This window comes from Mugil cephalus, chromosome 2 (assembly GCF_022458985.1).
Source record: "Mugil cephalus isolate CIBA_MC_2020 chromosome 2, CIBA_Mcephalus_1.1, whole genome shotgun sequence".
Taxonomy (NCBI): Eukaryota; Metazoa; Chordata; class Actinopteri; order Mugiliformes; family Mugilidae; genus Mugil; species Mugil cephalus.
In genome coordinates, this window is record NC_061771.1 from 9,037,375 (window position 1) to 9,056,809 (window position 19,435).

At 41.4% G+C, this 19,435-nt stretch overlaps 1 protein-coding gene across 1 annotated transcript; it reads left to right on the forward strand.

The window, feature by feature from the left end:
* The first annotated feature begins 5,630 nt into the window (after window positions 1-5,630).
* On the forward strand, window positions 5,631-18,684 carry chrnb3a (cholinergic receptor nicotinic beta 3 subunit a). The gene is made up of 8 exons (XM_047579032.1): window positions 5,631-6,103; window positions 11,690-11,841; window positions 13,553-13,597; window positions 14,772-14,881; window positions 14,985-15,498; window positions 16,793-16,983; window positions 17,338-17,554; window positions 17,770-18,684. The coding sequence occupies exons 1-8, from the start codon at window positions 6,043-6,045 to the stop codon at window positions 17,902-17,904; spliced, it is 1,425 nt and encodes a 474-aa protein (XP_047434988.1). The 5' UTR covers window positions 5,631-6,042; the 3' UTR covers window positions 17,905-18,684.
* Window positions 18,685-19,435: the final 751 nt, after the last annotated feature.

Consider the following 19,435-nt stretch of genomic DNA (forward strand, 5'->3'; position numbering starts at 1 on the left):
TAGCTTAAGTCACCTACGGGTAATCTGCGGTGCCTGCACGATATGCGGTAACATAATGTTTCATTAGGCTGCTTTAAACAAAAAAAAACCTGATCTGTTTATTTGTTTTCAATCAAACCTTTCTGCATAAAAACAAACCCAGCTAAAGCACTAAAGATTTGCCTCTGTTCTTCTTGTAGTTGCTGTCAAACCATCTCCTGACCTATGACCCTGAATCACCTCACCAACCCAAAGGCCCTTTTAAGGGCCACATCTCTAGGACCACGCCGTGCCACATTTGTGGCCTGTTTCATGTGTTTGTGTAATGTGCTCAGAGCGTTGATAATCATTCTGATTATGTGTGTTGGTTTAAATGAAAATAAAGTGAACTAAATGCATTTCTTTTGTCTTTACTGTCCAGGCATTTCATTTGCTCTAATTTACCTAAAGCTGACAAATAACACCTATGATATTAACATTGTGCATATGGGGTAAAGATGCCAGACTCAGGACTTAGTTCATTGCACCTTTTAATTAAACATAGTAACTTATATCTGTTAATAATAGTGTCATATTCTTGTCACTTTACTTAGCACTGACAAATAGCACTTATGATATTGCATAGCTGTTTATAACTGTGTGCTGTAGAGAGATGTATACATTATTATAACTTTATTACATATACTTATAACTACAGATATAAAGCACTATAGGCGAAGTCAAAAGTCATTATGCATCACTATACACATTTAGCAAAGCAAAGTAGTTATGATGCATCATAACATTAACAAGTGACTAGGCAGATATTGACATATTTATAATGCACTATTCAGATTAAAATTATAATCATTCATAACCAGTTGTCATAATGCATCATGAAGTTGGTTATAACAACTTGTGAATATGTATAGATGGTAATAATGACCATTATAATGCTTTATAGACACCTTATAAAACATTATGAGTGCATTCATAGGGCATTATAAGTACAACCTTCATAGAAAGTGTTACCGAAAGTTCCAAATCCTGAGGAATTTTGGATACTGCTAAAAAAGAGGGCATTTTTCATTCCTTGTGTAATTAAGCCACAAATTGCTGTCCAGACCTCCCCTCAGCACTGATGGCCTTAACATGAACTCATTTTCTTAATTAACTCGTACTGGAAGTAGAATGCGATTAATTACAGAAGCAGCCCACGATTCAAAGGTCGTTCAGAATTCACATGTAACTCCAGCTTCGGATGACGAGACCCTTGAAGTCACTTTCAGCTCGTTTGCACTGACACAGAAATGAATACGAGTTTGTTTGGGCGTTCGATAAGCGGCGACGTTGTGCCTACTTGATAGGTGTGTGTGCGCTTGTGTGAGAGACAGATAGGCTGGGTTTCCTCCCGTGGGCAAGTCTTGGCAATAGCACAGCAGCAATCAGGTGCTTGAGGAAGACGGCGTTTAATGAGATATACAAAGCCAACAAAGAAAGCCAAGTGGCGGCTTTTCAAGCATGTGACTTGCGTGTGTTCACAGTGATTATGAATGAACCATCAAATCCAGTGCATTTCTGTGTCTGTGTGTGTGGGTGTAGAATGATTCACCTTGCTGTTCTTCTTGCAGCTGCTGTTAGCTCAAACCCAATTAGGAGGGAGACAGAGCGGAGTCCGTCTTCTTCACCAGCTCCCCATGAGTTGTTTACGAGTCAACCGACTGCTTATTTGATTGCCTGAATAAACGACACAAAGCAAATGAATACGAGCTCTCTGCTCTCCGTCAGCTGGTCTGGCCGTCGCCCTTTTGCGCCACAATAAATCACCCTGGTTCTTCACACTCAATCTGTTCTCTGCGAGTTGTGTTTTACATAGTGACACAATGCATTTTATATTACTTGTGGGGGATATAAAAGTGCTCGGCCTGTTGGGAAGCCTGATTGCATATGTCCAGTTTTTTCTCTGTTCTTTGCCATTAACAGGTAACAGGAGGGGATCGAACCAGAGGAGATGCATATTTCTCATTTTCCCAATAGTGTTTGGAAACTCTAAGAGATCAATACCTAGATCACCTCATCTTCTCAGCTTGTGTAGCAGGTAATTAGATAACTGGTGCTACAGTAAGTGCTTATCCTTGCCACCACTTTACCTTTTATCAGTGAAAGGAGATAGCTTTGGAATTACAAAGTGCATAAAATAATTGCACAGTCGGCTCTGTGGGCTTTAGGCTCTAATCAGGGTGCATGATGTGCACACACATTAGGGAATTTACCCAGATTTGGTTTCAGAGTGCGAAGCTGCAGAGTGTTAAGGATTTTTCCAGACACTGGAGACACATTTCCCCCCACAGAACAGTGTTCTTTTATCATTATTGTGGATTCAGTTTATCTTGAATTATCCTCTGTGCTTACAGCCTCACCCACAGTCTCCTGTGACAGTAAACAGATTAGAGCATGGCACACAGCGGGACAGGGTGCTGCATGGCACGCTTGCAGTAAATGTCTGCCTGTGTGCAGCTGAATAAATCAAGCATCAGTAAGCCTTCTCTGCTGATTTATGGTAATGCACTATCTATAAAGCGGCGCGATGGGCTTCCTAGAGGAAACTTACAGGTCACTGCATACTGAAAGATGATCTTAAGCCATTTGTCATAAACTAAAGTGCTTCACAACATCTACAAGTCTTGCGCATTAAGTAAAGTAGCACGTCCTGTAGTTCATCACAGTCATTTGCTCCTTATGTGGACAAGTAACTTCAGGGGTCATTGAGCTGTGCTGATGATTGATGTTGGTTATATGAAAGCTCAAAGTGAGATTTGAGAGCAACATGTTTTTTTGTTTTGTTTTTTATTCCAAACCTTTGCAAAAGCAATACAGTGTGTGGCTTCGGCAGAGTTACCCAAATAGAGTGGGTAAATATTCAAAATGTGACAGGATAGACCTGTATTGGTTTTATTGTTGGTTGCAGTGATTGATTTTATTATTTGAGCACAGTGTGTGTGCGGTGATTAGTTTAGTTCTATGGGTAGGGTGTATTGCACTGGTAATTGCATTTATTAGATGTAAGTGTTGCCTTTTTAACTGCACTCAACTAGCCACGCACAAACTGGAGAATCAGTCAGTCTGTGATTATCCTCTGTGCAGGTATGACTGTTTGATTCCATGGTTGAATGATTCCTTTTTCATGCGAAGAGCCTTTGTATTTTGTGTTGACATTTTTGCATTGATCAGTCAGTCTGTGATTATCCTCTGTGCGGTGTGTGTGTGTGTGTGTGTGTTGTGGCTGCTGCTGGGTTCCTGACGGCTTCATCGACTGAGATTGCTGGGTCCAGGAGAGCTGCGGCTGTTTGGCAGAACCCCATGAACCACGCTGTGACGCTGACGCTGAGCACGGACCCAGCTCAGGTCGAGTCTGAATTTTGGCTATGCCCCCGCCCCAGAGGAAAAACCAACCACCCAGCCATGCAGTCTACCCCCCTCGTTGAACTGGCTCTCAGCTTCCTCATTTTTACTCTCCTGAGCCCCTGATCCTGGCCCATTTTTAGTTTAGTGTAAATATTGTTATTTGGGTGGGTTACAACAGTCTTCTTCCTTCTTTTGTTACTATTCCTATTATGGCCTTGTAACTGGTGAATGACTGTGATTATAAAGACCAGTATCAGGATCAAAACACCTGATGTTGCCACCACAGTGAGAACAGACTGGTCCCTTAAAAAGGATGTTCAATAGGAGTGGTGGGTGGTGTGAATGTTTAATAATCTGCTCAAAAGGAAAGTATTGGCATCTACAAACGATGTGAACAAGGAGATTAAGAAATCAGTTGTTCACAGAAAGTGTTTGGAAAGATATACAAAGCCAGAACTGATCTGAGCAGCATGAAAACATGTCTCCATATTGGTCAAGTACTTATAGAGTATGAATGAAATGTTGTTGTTTTTTGTTTTTTTTAGATAATTTTATTTAGTCTCCATGAAAACCTGTACATCAGAATCTCTGATCTGAATAAGTGTTGTAGAAATATTGTCCATGGAGCTGGCGTTCCCAAACCCACATCCTGAACTGCCTTGACATCTAAGTTAGAAATTTGTATGACACAGAGTGTACTATACTGTATAAATCATCAATCTACCACGCCCCCAGTTTACTCAAACACAGATTTCTGTCAATTATCTTAACACGTGCATCATTGTCCCTTCCACCGTCCTGACAATGTTGAATAAATGCATTTTGTTGTCTTGTTCACAGCAGAGCAAAAGTGATGAGTCAAGAATAAAATGATGTCAATCACGGTTTTCATTATCACTAACATGTTAGCTAGCTAGCCATGCACTAATCACCAGCTAACAGAAGGGCGGAAAAAAACTATGTTAACATACAGAACCAGGGCCATGACTTATATTTCTGTTGTCTTTCAAGCCTCTTTTCCCAGGACAAGTACCTCTGACTTGCTCCAATATGGGGACAGATGTCTGCCCAGTTTATTACACACACTGATGCCTCTCCTTTGCATTTAGAAAACTATTTGCATTAGCCAACATTTGTTAACATCTGCTAACTTTTTGTTTCAGCACAATTCTCACAATAGAATTGTGAGAATCACAAAAGCCACATTCAGCCTTGCCAGAGACTGAGATTAGGTTTTCAGGTCCAGGTTTGTGAGAAAACTGAACAGACACAACATCTATCTATTTTCTGTAACCATTTATCCTATAGAGGGCTTCTGGGGCTGGAGCCTATTCCAGCCAGCACTGGGTGAGAAACAGGGTGAAACCTGAACCAGTAGCCAGTCCATCACAGAGCTAACACAGAAAGACAAACAACCTGGAGCCAATTCAGAATCACCAGTTGGTGTTTTTGGACTATGGGAAGGAGGGAAGGAGGCCACCCTGAAATGACCCAAAAAGGCACAGAGAGAATGTGCAGACTTTACACAGTAAGGCCTGTAGCAGACTCAAACCCAGATCAAAGAACAGCCATAGTGTTGATATCCCTAAACAGAACAAAAAAGCCACAAAACAAAAACAAAACAACAACTCTTCTTCCACATTTTCGGTAAGACTGTAAGGTTAAGGAAGTCTATGTTAGAGCACACACTGGATTTTAAGGTCTATAAGTCAAATACTTACCATTTTTGATGAGGTTCCATCAAGCTCCCTTGATGACGAGGTGAAATACATAGAGGACATTTGCATAAAATAGTTAAAGAGCAGCTGAACACCCCAGCTGATATTTGGTTGATATTTGGTGGTATGAGTTACCTCTCAGCTTCTTGTTAATGATGCTGAAGTGCACATATGAGGTCTCCGTTTGTTGTAGTCTCAGGTGAGAGAGCTTATCTCCCGTCACCTCTGACCACAACCATCAATGATGCTCAAACGCAGCCGACTACGCGCTGCTCTGGAGAGCTCGGTATGCAATATGCCACTTGAACAGAATAGAGCTTTCAAATAACCCGTGAAATAAATGCCTATTTATTTAGTTATTTACAGTATATTGATCGCGTGTATTTGATCAGCACCGACTGCACCACAGGATGTTAAGTCTTTCCAAATCTAAAATCTAATCAATTAACATTTATATATAGCGCATATTAAAATGACTGCATGGGAAAATAAATAGCCCACAGCTAATTGAGTTCTACTTTCACAGCAATTGGCTGTCAAAATATTTATTGGTGTCATATGTTTCCGTGGATGAGGACCAGATCAGTTCTCCCTCCGCTGACGGGCCAGCCCTCTTCTGTCCCGCCCTCGTTCAGGCTGCGCTCCGGCACCATCCATCTCCGCACCGGGACAGACGGGGAAAGAGGCTGCAGTGAAACAACAGGCGTCAGAACCAGAGGAAGAGGGCGAAAAAAAAAAAAAAAAAAAAAAAAAAAACAATACTCAAGCTGCTAGCCCGCAGTGTGCAGGCGGTGCGCCTTCAACAAAGCGACCACCAATCGGCAGCCCTTCCTTATTTAAACTGGACACAGCGCTTGGCTGATGAAGAGATGCATCATCCTACAGGACAGTGTGAGCAGTAAAATGTTTTGATCTTTACTGTGGATCGCTCCATTCGGTCTAGTAGACACCAAGAGGAAGCATGAAGTTTGTGGTTGCGGTGTTGTGGTTCTGCTTGGCTCTTGGAAAAGCTACAACGCAAGGTAAGGATCTGGAAACAGGGGGAACTGTTGAACCTGCACCGTTGTTAGGATGTCTCAAACCCGAATAAGTAAAGATTAACTGCTTAAGTGTTGATCAAGATATTTTATTTATTACCGTCCCGGTCTGGGACAGTGTTGCACGATCAAAACACACCTCACCAGGCCAGATCAGTATTTAACGGGACTAACTGAGTAGCGTTTCGCGTGATGCCTTCTTATTTATTATTTTATAAAGAGCCGATGATACGGTGTCATTCAGACATAATTTCACTTTTAATTGTGTGAGCTCGCAGGACAAAATGATGGGCTCAGGTGAGAGAAGCACGATCATAATTTATTTAAGAGTGAGCTCGCAGCGCCCCCCTGGGGATGTGGGGCTGAGGCTGGGCTGCAGAGCACGCAACAGGAGAACTGCAAGAAACAATAAAAAATACCATTGTAGTTGCAAATGGGGCAAAAAGGGAATCAATTTTCATAACAAACTTCTGACTTAGATATCGTACAGGCTTTTATTGTGAAAAATGCAAAATGTTGTCACTGTGGTGAGCTAGAAGAAAGCTGTGACTGGATCTGCTTGCTCTGTATTCTTTTTTAAAAGCCTGGGACAGGGTATGTTAATACTTACTGTAATTCATTTACACCAGTAAATCTAATCTTGACATGGAGTGGCCTTGGCAGCAGTACATAGCAGTCTACATATATTCTGTATAGCAGAGAAAGAGGGGAGTGGAGGCTGAAGGCAGTTAAACCCTCCTTCAGTTACCAAGTAGTTGTTAGGAATCAAGGACAAGGAATCACATTTTATTAAACTGGCACAGGAGGACTAATGACCATTTGGGGAAAAAGTGAGATATAATCATAATAATAATAATAATAATAATAATAATAATAATAATGTATTGGTTTTACGTACTACCATAGCATTAGATGCTCAAAGGTTTACAGTTGAATACATCATTCATCCATTCACACAGTCACACCCTGGCGTCAGACTGCAACCACCACCAAACATCACTGACTTGCAAACATGCACCAGTGGAGTTCACACTGGGAGCAAGGTGGTTTAAGTGTCTTGCCCAAGGACACGACAGACAGACTGACAGACAGAGCAGAATTTAACCGCCAACCTCTCAGTTATTGGACGTGCACTTGTACTATTAGAGAATTACATTAAAAAATCAACTGGAACAGTTATTTCATAAAAACGATGTCCTCCATTACTCTGTATAATCCACTTCCTTCTGTGAGAGTAGCTCCAGTTTGGTTTCGATATTGCACACACACTACTTCCCACTACATACTGTATCTTGGCTGTGTAGAGTTTAACACGCATGCCATGTGACATCCATTGTCATGTGACATAACATGACTGCGTGAACTAATATGTTTGGACATGTGCTCTCATATATTCAAGGCAATTAGAACTAATGGGCCAATCCAGTGCAAAAATCTCACTTGTGACGCCTGCCGTGATGCATTGTGGGTCAACAGTAGAACTGCTACAGTTCACATTGTAAATCTTGCTTTTGCATTTCCCTTCATTTTCCTTTCTGTCAGTGGTCTGTAGGCATCTCATTGGTAATCAGTGACACATAGTGGAGTTAACGGATAAAATCGCTGGGGAAAGACTAAAACGCAAACTGTCATTCTCATGCACCAGACTGTAACCAAAACGGGTCCCCCGCTTCTGTTTACCCTCTCTCTTATTACCCCTCTCAGTGGTACATCCTGCTGTGGCTCCACGGTGAACAGATGGTAGCATTGTCAAGGTGATCATACCACTGTGTCGCCCATGGGGTGATTCAGATTGAGGAGGAGGCAGGGTGCAGGTGCATGCTGGGTCACCCCTGTGTCTCTATCAATCAGCAAAGGGCTCTTTCTCTGTAACACACACACACAAAATATATCCACAAGCCACACATTGTTTGGTTACACCAATCCATTGCAAACACATACACACAAATGCAGCATAATTTCTTCACAGCGAATCCACCCCATCCCCCAAGCACCACCATGTACGATCTAATCAATACATTCCTCTTTACCTCTGCTCAATCAGCTGTACACACACATGCCTGCATGGGGTCAATAGGCCTCTTTCACAGGGAGGCAGCCGCTTCTTGTCCCCGCAGTCTTTGACTCGCGCGGCTGCTGTGTTTTTGTTGATGAGGATCTTACAACAGAGCTGCTTCCTGTGGAGATGGTAGATGGTAGATGGCTGGGATCAGCTGAGTGAGCGTGCTGATGCCCTGCTTCACGTCTTAACAAAGTGAGCAAGGACCTGATGCAATGGGTGGTAATCTGTCTGAGTCTGAACATAGCTTGTACTTTATCTTTTGATTCCAGCACACACACATGAGGATTCATTGTGCCCAGCGCCTGCCCAGAAAGCCACGCTTTGAGTTCTCTTTCTCTTTTTGCAAATTTATCATCAACAGAGATGTCTAATTTACAGAGGCATTCACACCTCAGTACATTTTATAATCAGCGACAGCTTTCAGTCTTCTACAGTAAAAAGCTTTAGATTATCCTGTCAAGTTCTTTCACATTATATGGACAGTGTACGTCAAGAGTCATCTTCTGGTCTTTCAGATATTCTGTGGAGTCTAGTTCTGTTTAGCCACTGAAGCTCACTTCTCCTGAAGCCACTTTAGGGCATAATGCCTGGCTTCGCTGTTAGGGTAAAAGGGGAACTGTAATGCCGTTCTCATGACTCATCGAGGTCTCTTAGTATTTGGCTGCAGTATTCCTTCAGCTCTAACCTTTCTTCCTGTTCCTGCTGCTATCATCCACCTCCATAGCATGATGCTGCCACCGCCATGCTTGCAGTGCCTGGTGTGTGCCAGATATTGTTCTCGGATTTCTGTGCAAAGACTTTAAGATTTGCTCTTAGGGCGATTGAGATGCTGTTCATCCAAACAATGACAAAAAGCTTGAATGAGCTCAAGGCTTCCTGCTGACGATGTACGGTGTGTCCTTAAACAGTGTTGTAGCCTTTCAAACTGTTTGTATGCAAAGGACAGAGTGTGGCTTTATTTGAGGATGTGCTGTCAGTACCCACTGACGATGAAGGTCGGCTGAGGACAGAGACGTACTGTTGTGAATTGAAAACAGAAAGTCATTTTAGCCTAAATATGATGACCACTCATCCAAGCGTCATCAACCTCACCATTGTTCTTATTTGAGTCCTTGACAACATGACTGCTGCATTTGAAAAAGATGCAATGAACAGCTAGTGGAAAAACATGAAGAACAGACACTCACCTCTACACGCATACAGAAATGAATTCTTCATTAAGGAGCTATTGGCAGGTGTATCTGCTTGGCCAGTTTATCAACTCAGTCATACAATACAATCCATTTATGAATACATAATAGGGGATGCCCTTCCTATGTGTCTCTCCAGTATACTACAGTAATGCAGTAAAGAGGATTAAGTAATGTATGCATGCAGGGTGTAAGAGATTCTCTTGAACAGCAAAGAACAGTGTGTCTGTGTTTAGAAGTGAGTTGAAACAGGAATTTGTTCTCTCCTTCCTATCTGTTTTGCTGTCTGTTCTCATTTCCCTTGCCCCAGTTAACGTATCTTTCTGTACCAACCTCTCCCCTTCCCCCTCTCATTCTGTCTCTCTCAGACGCTAGAGGGAATTGCCCTGGGTCACTCTGTCTCCCCCCTTCCCTTATCAGCTCTCTCCACTCCTCTGCTGCATATCCCTCGTTTGAGAGTCCGTTGATTCAAACTTCCCTCTTCTGTCCCTACATTACCCGCGGGCTGTGCCAAATATCGGCCTCTTGCGCAGACAAATGCTTGGAGCTTTGAGCAGATACAGTTACTGTGGCAGGCTCTCATGTGCCGCTGAAGAACAAATACCACATAAGGCTTTGAGCGTCCAGCGAATGGTGCTGTCATATGCATTAGATAAATTCAGCTCAGGGACAGTGTGACAGGCTCTTCATGAACAACTCTGGCTGTCAAAAAAAATCAAGTATTAAAACTTGAAGTCACTTAACAGTCCCTGAACAGTGTGACTTCAAGATGATATTACTTTATTTTGGCCTGCTGCTTTTCAGTTTATATCTGTTCAATGTGGATTTCGCACTCTTACACATTATATTATTATTTTCAACTGATGTGTGAACTTGAATCAAACACAACATTGCTTGAGTTTTTCTGGAACTGTCTGCCAGAGAGACATGATATCTCCCAGACGCTCACAAATCAGCGGCTGATGATGAAGTGAAAGCGCTGTTCCTTCATGGCACTGTTTCCTGCTCTGCCTGAGCGCCACTCTTTAACTGACTATTATGTCCTGTGCCTGACTGCACAAGGTGCTCTGAGCTCCGTTTGTCTCCCACGGCAATTGTTCTGTCTGAGGTGATCGTGTCAGCATGATCATTTTGTCAGCCTTGGGAGGCCCAGCCTTGAGATGCATTCGCTCGGCCGTGACCAGCTGTCAGTCCGAGGCTGGTGGAGTGTGTGCCTGAGTCTAAGGCCCTGACTTAAATTTTCATTCCACTTGCTTTTCTGACTCAGGAGGGATGGTGCACATTGTTCATGCAAAACTTAAATCATGTCCACAAACATCTAAAACTAGATGGGTGACATTTAGGTGCACATGTGTTCCATATATGTGACAGATGTGCTGCATTGTTGTGTAATCTGTGTAAGTAAAGAGGGCATTTACCTCTTTAAATGCATGAAATATGGGAAAAGGCTGTTGGCTAGTGTAGTAAACTTATAATTCCATCGACCTAAAAATAAACCTTCCCATCTGAGAATCTGAAATCAGAAGGTGATTAAAAATGGTAGATAGATACTGGATAGCCATAATATTTTACACACATATTCCCAGTACTCACTTCCATTAAATTGCCACCTTGAGGCTGTCATTCGTGGTTGTGGGATTATTCTAAGGATAACCACAGAATATTGTTCAGGCATTCATTTTCATGGGCATTATTGAAAAATAATAACAAAAATCTATTATCAAGATTAAACCAGGCTTACTTTGGGTTTACGTCTCATTAGCATATGTTACTATACTATAAAATTTGGAAAAATGGCATATGCTCAATATCAGCATTGCTGTATATTACACAGTGTCTATGCAGCCCTCACACAATAGCAAAAGCTGCGTGTTGTTGGCAGCTCACACCGGCCAAAAAAAATTGTGAAAATGGCATCTAACTAGAGAAGCAGCGGTGACTTCAGTCCTTCATTAGTGTGCACAGGATGCACTCAGGCAAATTACTGGGTGGTGGCCACCTGCATAATGCCAGCACTCCGAGTCCAACACATAATCACCGTGGTTATGTGCATAAAAGACAACAGAAAAGGCTTAAAATGTAAAAAAAAAAAATAGGTGTTATATAGCCAGTGTGGGTGATTATTTTATTTAAGGCGGCTGAATAGAAATCAGCATTTTGTCTTTTTTTCCTTAAACAAAATAGTTTACGTTCAACTACCAGTTGCCGATTTCAGCACAACTCAAGCACATTCATTCATAGAGTATTTATCCATTTAATGTGCACTATATCGTTCTCTGTTGTGTCCTCATTATTACTTTTATCTTTGGTTCCTTGCAGCTGAGGAAGACTTTGTATCGTTGGCTGAGTTGGAGGATTCCTTGCTGAGGAATCTTTTCAGGGGTTACCAGAAGTGGGTTCGCCCTGTCCAGCACGCAAATGACACCATCACAGTGCGCTTTGGACTGAAGATCTCACAGCTGGTTGATGTGGTGAGGAAATAACACATATTTTTACATGATCACATGAGACACATACAGTGTCATGGTCACCTGGCACGGCATTTTTTAAGGCTGCAGATTGTGTCTTAGATTCTTTTGCTACTGTAATGTAGACAAAAGGTAGTAGATTGATATAAAATTAACAGCATAAAAAGTGGTATTGAATAAAAAACTAATTTATTTTTCAGTTTTGCCCTCAGCCAAATAAATATCAAAGTTGTTTTTAATTTATGTATGAGTACACTGTAGTTCTTTGCAGTCAGATTATGAGCATAAATTGCATTTTTATTTAGTTAGACTTAAGAAATATGTAAAAAAGAAAATGCTTCTCATTAAAAAAGTCAAATTAGAGGGCTACAAATTCACTCTAGCTAAACTTAAAAACAGAGACCAGCTTTCAGGGGGATCAAAACTGCCACAGCATCCGTAGAATGAATAAGTACAAGGACATGACCTGAGCGTCTTCAGTCATAACTCCCACTTTCCTGCCATACATTATGTATAATGTTAATACCAGATAGGGGCATTTAACCCGTCAGCATTGATCACATTCTTGAGCAAATAGGAGCCAGACATAGAGGCTATAATGACTTTCCTTAACAGCTATCTGTACCTCTTAAGGAAACCCTGCAGAAATTTATATTGCCTTATATACTGCAACAAAGTTAATAAAATCCTGTTATAGGCTTCGGGGGATTGGCGTGTTATTTTTTTTGAACAAATGAGGAAAGGGTGAGGAAAGGAGCAAAGAAGTGAGCAAGTGAATTCCACCTTCTTTTAGATTGAGGAGAAAAATATAAACCTTGGGATAGGCTGCGGATTACTAGAGAGAGTTTATGAGCCAAAATTGGAAGATATTGTTTATATTAAGCAAATAAATATAAATAGTTCAAGGTAGGAAGGAAGCACGGCAAGAAGAGAGGAGAATGAGTATGGGCGAGGAGTGTGACGTTTTAAAGGAGCAAAGACGGGAAGGAAGATTAAAAACAAAGAGAAAGGAAGGGAGGTTAAAAGAGAGGTCTAAAGTGGTCGTTCATAGCAGCAGAGGAAGTAATGAGGCCATCAGGCTGAAAGGAACCAGATCGTATTTATTATTTATGTGAGGGCACACGTATGCAAAGCTGCTTGCCCCAACCCCACAGAGGGCAGGATTTTGTCTACATCAGCATTTTATGCTCTCACTCTTACCATGAAGAAATCAAATTTAGGAGAGGGCCATCTGGTGGTTTTCTGACTAAAGTACCAATACTTACATCATATTAATGTTACGTCTTCTTTATAAAACATTAGAGAGCAGACATGAAATGTCGTCAGTCGTGCTCTTCTTAATCCTCCATCACCTTCTCATAGTTGTTTTCGTATACAAAGTACACAGTGTGTCCCCGTTTGGTTATTATATATGCATTTTGCCAGTGATATCAGTCATTTCACCATTTCTCATCAAATGTTCTAGCATACTTCAAAGCAAAGCACTTAAATTTGAAATGTGCCCCACTGTGCAGTCTAAGTAGCAAGCAACAGTAGCAATTAACCCTACTGACAAAAATACAGTATGGAGTATGCTAGAACCAACCTGCTTTTGGGCTTAAATAGTTTTTTTGTCTCCAGTTTCTGCATTGGTCCTCACCTCATTATGAGCATCTTATTATACCCAGTAAGCAGATTACTACATAGTGAACTCAGTTTCAACATTTTCTTGCAGGATGAAAAGAACCAGCTCATGACTACAAACGTCTGGCTATGGCAGGTAAAGATGAATACTATCCCAGCTGTATTCAGTACTAAGATATCGGATCTTTCACTTTTAGTTCCCCTTTTCGCATCACACACAGACAGACGAAACTAAGATCAACCAGTACGAGAATGATGGGAAGAAGAGAGTATGCAGAAGGCTTGGAACAGCGGATGATCCAAAGCACATTTTCTGTAAAACATGGTGGTGGCAGTGTGACGCATGTGCATGCAGGGCTTCTAATGGCACTCGGGCACTTATGTTTTATTGATGATGTGACAGAAGACAGAAGCAACCGGGAGAATTCTATATGTTTAGGTATATACCTTCTGCTCAGGTTCAGCCAAATGCAGCAAAGTTTATTGGATAGTGCTTCATAGTACCAATGGACAATGACCCAAAGGTTTTTAAGGCTAAGAAGTGGAATATTCTGCAATGTCTGTGTCAATCACCAGATCTTAACCCAATCGAGCATGAATTTCACTTACTTAAGTCAAAACGTGAGGCAGAAAGACCCACAAACAAGCAACAACAGTAAAGGCCTGGCAAAGAATCACGAAGGAGGAACCCCAGTGTTTGGTGATGACCAGTGGTTCCAGACTTCAGACAGTCATTGCCTGCAAAGGATTCTCAACAATACTTAAAAAGTGAAGATTTTATTTATGATAATGCTAATTTGTCCAATTACTTCTGAGCCCCTGAAATGAGGAGACTTTTTTAAATGGTTGCTGTTTGTTCATATGATATTTTTGTTTAACCTCTTGAATTAAAACTAAAAGTCTGCTCTTCCATTGCATCACAGTCGTTTCATTTCCCAAATCATAAAGATTCTGCCACTGTCCAAATATTTCTATAACCGTAAGTGTAAGTAAGAAAAAAACAAAACATATTCTTTATCATTTGTTTAGTGGCATTTGTAATTATTTTTTAACTTATTTTGTATTTGTATACATAATTAACATGGAAAAGTAACAGACATCTAGTAAATCTATAAGACAGAGACAAACGAACGAGGCGACAAGCAGTTGTGTACACTAAACAACGTACAGCTGTTTCATTTGACTGAGCCAATGTGTTGCTGTCCATGGTGCTGAAATGGAAACCACTCATGCAGATATGTCAGCTAAGAGTGTATTGTGCATCTCATCTCCCCTAGTAGGTAATGTTATCATTCCTTTTATATTTAAAGGAGTGGATTGATGTGAAGCTGAAGTGGAACCCAGATGACTATGGTGGCATCACCTCGATCAGAGTGCCTTCAGAGACTATATGGCTGCCTGACATCGTACTGTATGAAAAGTAAGTTACACAGAACTCTTTGGGTTTGGTGCTCATTTGTAAACAAAATAAATGTTCCTTACCTTACTGCTGTCTTTGTGACTCTCTCCCTTTCTCCTGCCAGTGCTGATGGTCGCTTTGAAGGTTCCCTGATGACCAAAGCCATTGTGCGCTGGGACGGCACCATAACATGGACTCCACCCGCCAGCTATAAGTCCTCCTGCACCATGGATGTCACCTTCTTCCCCTTTGACCGACAGAACTGCTCCATGAAGTTTGGCTCCTGGACTTACGATGGAAACATGGTGGATCTGGTCCTGGTAGATCACTATGTGGATCGCAAAGACTTCTTTGACAATGGCGAGTGGGAGATCCTCAATGCCACGGGGGTAAAGGGGAGCAGGAGGGATGGAGTGTACTGGTACCCATTTGTCACCTACTCCTTCATCCTCAAAAGGCTGCCCTTGTTCTACACCCTCTTCCTCATCATCCCCTGCCTTGGTCTTTCCTTTCTCACCGTGCTGGTGTTCTATCTGCCATCTGACGAAGGAGAAAAACTGTCACTTTCAACATCAGTGCTGGTGTCACTAACTGTGTTCCTGTTGGTCATAGAAGAAATCATTCCTTCATCGTCAAAGGTGGGTTAATGTAAGAGGGCTGTCCAGAGAAGCCTCTGTGCTCATTCTCAGGGTTCTGCCATGTTTTTACATCCACCCTGCTGTTCCCTGTGCTCACTTTTCCTGACTGTAATCTGAATCGCATAATGCCCCAATTTGCACAGATCCAAACCACACTCCTCTCAGTTACCTGCAGCATAAACTCTGTGTCAACTCAATGAACTAACAAGCTAGTGCCTTTAGATATGCTACAGTATACAGCAGAGATCAAGAAATCAGTGACTCCTCATTCTATAGCTAACTGTTAAGCATGTCTCTTAAATTTATGGTTATGCTATTGCCTGGATTTGTTATTTAAAGTTATTACCTGATAAACACTGATCAGGCATAACATTATGACCACTGACAGGAGAAGTAAATAACATTGACCATCTTAGGACAATTCAATGTTCAATCTGCTGGGACACTTTTGGACCTGGCATTCATGAGGATGTTACTAGACATTTACCACCCAACTAGACCCCCCCACCCCCCCACTCCATAGTAATGACACTCCTTGGTGGCACCTACCATCCCCAACAGGAGGCAGCCTGATACAGACACAAACACAGTTTGGCAAATGTTATCAAAAAAAAAATCTAAAATAAAATGTATATACAGTGTACATACTTTATCTACACTGTAATGACTCAAAAATCCACATTTTATAAGTTCATTCCATGTGTTAAATTAAAGTAACTGCTTACTTTAGTTCTCCAAAGGCTTCGCTCACCTTTCATTCACCTACACGGGAAGGATTTCAATTTTGTTGTTTGATTGGACGAATTCTTCGGACAGTTTTGGTGGGTTCAGTTCGTGCTTGATTGACAGCTCCTTTACTCCCCTGACACACCTGCTACGTTGGGACAGCTTACATCTCGATAAGCAAACCTCATCCAATCATGTTCCAACCGCCTACTCAGACATAATAACCAGAAATTCTGCAGCGGTCTGCAGGGCCTTTTAAGTTTCGGTAAAGTAAAATATGTCCCTCTGAACTGCTATCAGGTAGATGTAGGAAGTAAAATGTTTGTTGTAGCCCAAAATTGCCCCAAAGCAGAATCCATGGGTATATGTATGTGTATATATGTGTATATGTACAGTCATCCACCTTTGAAGCAGCTCATTTTTAAAGCAATCAGAACAGTTATTACAAAAGTTAAGGAAACGAAAGAAAGAGGTCTATTCAACACATAAAATGATGAGTTCACTTAAAGTAGATAATACATATTTTTCATGGCTTTGGAGTGAACTGTTTCCATCTTTAATTCTACAGGTGATTCCACTAATTGGAGAGTACCTGCTCTTCATCATGATCTTTGTAACCTTCTCCATCATCGTCACCGTCTTTGTGATTAACGTCCACCATCGCTCCTCGGCCACCTACCACCCCATGGCCCCCTGGGTGAAGACCCTCTTTCTGCAGAGACTGCCCCGGCTACTGTGTATGAGGGGGCACACCGACAGGTAATACATGACGGGCTGTAGTTAAAGGAATGTTTCTGTCACATTCGTGGGTTTAGAGTCACAATGTTTAACGGAAAGGATGAAGCTACTCTTGTCATTTATTTTCCTTAAAAGCATGCCGATGTAAATAAGATTTAGACTGACTTTAATGATCCACAAGGGAAATTATTTAGTCAGAGTTACACAAAAAAGAAACACTCTTAAAAACCACAAATAAAAAGAAAGTTAAAATAAAATAAGATTAGATTAAAATAAAATTAAATAAATTGTATTATCCCTTAAAATAAAATAGAAAACAGTGTAATCAAACATATACCAAACATAAAGCATCACAGATTGTGCTATTGTTTTCAGATACCACTTCCCAGATATGGAGATGCGCAGTCCGGAGCTGAAGCCACGGCGGGGCGCGGGGAGGAGGGGGGCTCCCGGCAACAGTGGCAGTCAGCAGAGAGGCCCCCTCGGAGGGAAGGAGGACGAGAACCAAGCTTGGCTGGCAATGCTGGAGAAAGCCACAAATTCCGTGCGCTACATCAGCCGTCACATCAAAAAGGAGCACTTCATACGGGAGGTGAGTGGAATGAATCTCTAGAATTTCTGTGTTAGATCTTCTCCAAATTTCACTATCAGTTTACTCGGCTGCAAATTGGTGAATTTGTTCTGATTGAGGGGTGCTTTTGTGGTTAAAAAAGAAAAAGAAAAGAAAAGTAAAAGATGTTGACAGACTCACACCTGTGGACGTTTGTTTTTGTCTCTCCTTGTCTGCCTGTCTGTCTGTTCCATCAGGTAGTACAAGACTGGAAATTTGTGGCTCAGGTGTTGGACAGGATTTTCCTGTGGGCCTTCCTCACAGTGTCAATACTGGGAACTATTCTAATCTTCACTCCTGCTCTGCAGATGTACCTCAGCACACCACCATGAACACAAACTCACAAATACTCTCCAACAACTCTCTTGTTTTCCAGTCCGTCTTTTACTATGATTTATAGATAAAGTCTAATAAAACATTCACACTGTATAGTTCTCTTGTAGAAACAAGCTCAGGCTACAAACTTTTACCTCCCTACAGTTTGGTTTTCAGCCCGTGATGACCTCTGGAAACAGTGATGTTCTAGATGCAACCTGTCCTTCACTGTAAGCTGCATGTGCAGGGATGCAACAGAGTGAAAGCAATAAGCAGGTTAGAGTAGCGTGTATGATTTGAATGCCCATGTTTGTATAATTGTAATGGTGTAATTATACATGCAACAAAATGCACAATACAAGATTTATGAGTTGTGTCACTTTCATGATGTCGCCCAGTCAGCTGTACTGTTTGTTCTGTGACGATGATCAGAATAAAACAAAAACATAAAAAAAGGAAAGAAAATCCAAAATCAGTTTTCTGATGACAACCATCAAACAAAAGCAGCTACCAAGGAGGTGATCAGGGGTTATGTTGCGGTTAGTTGTGATGTGTTTTTGTGTGTGTATTTTTTTTAATACTGTATATATATATTGATGAAAACTGCATTTACACTGTGAAAATTTATGAACCTGCACTACGCCAACTGCCCAGGATGGAGACAATTTTGCTCAGTAGGGGCTGTTTTGTGCCATAGAGCCCCCCAGTAGGTAATATGGAGCATATTCCATGTATATATATTCTCTAATGATGCTGGGAAAATCATAAAAAAAAAATGAAGGTGACCAATCTCTGAATTTTCTTTAGAGAAGCCAGAACCACAGTCTTTTAGTGGACCCGAGCCGGCATGGACATGACCTGGCTGTAATGACACAGTATCACCACTAAATGGCAGCAAACATCTACTAGTATACCAGAAAAACAAACTGCTATTCTTCAAAAGTTACTTCACAGAAACAGCACGGCAAATGACTTCACAAATAAATACAACAAAAATAAAAAATAAAATAAAGGACCTATTACAAAACCATGGTTCAGAATGATGCATCTGCATTCACAGCCTCAGCCCAGGATAACAAACTATATTTTGCGAAGATTAGGCTCATTCAGGCTGAATAGCGTCTTGTAGCATAATGCTGTCATCCTCCTTCTAATCAGCTCTGCTTAGATTCCCCTGAGTTGTCTGCTTTGGCAAAGAGCACATTGTCAGTGACGATTAAAAGAGGAGACAATAACTCAGTCATTCTCGTCCATGTTTATATTTCTAGCTGGCCGGCTGGAACCATCAACCTCTCTTGGGCTTCTGTCACCAAATACTGTTACAACAATCCAGCTGTCCCCGGTGATATCATAATGTTGAGTGCTTTGGCCTAGTTCTTATAAGACATGAGTTTGTTCTCTGACTTATTAAAAATGGCTGGCATGCTTAAGTAAAAGTCTTTGCCCCTGTTCCCACATGTACTTGAACAGTCTGACCTCAGCCCACTGCTCTATTATTTACAGCTACAGATCTGACTCATGCAGACAGGTGTGTGTGAGTGTGAGACA

Coding starts and splice junctions, on each gene's coding strand:
- chrnb3a (XM_047579032.1), top strand. CDS start 6,043: ATGAAGTTTGTGGTTGCGGTGTTGTGGTTCTGCTTGGCTCTTGGAAAA. Junction 15,499..16,792: donor TCATTCCTTCATCGTCAAAG/GTGGGTTAATGT, acceptor TTAATTCTACAG/GTGATTCCACTAATTGGAGA. Junction 17,555..17,769: donor AGGAGCACTTCATACGGGAG/GTGAGTGGAATG, acceptor CTGTTCCATCAG/GTAGTACAAGACTGGAAATT.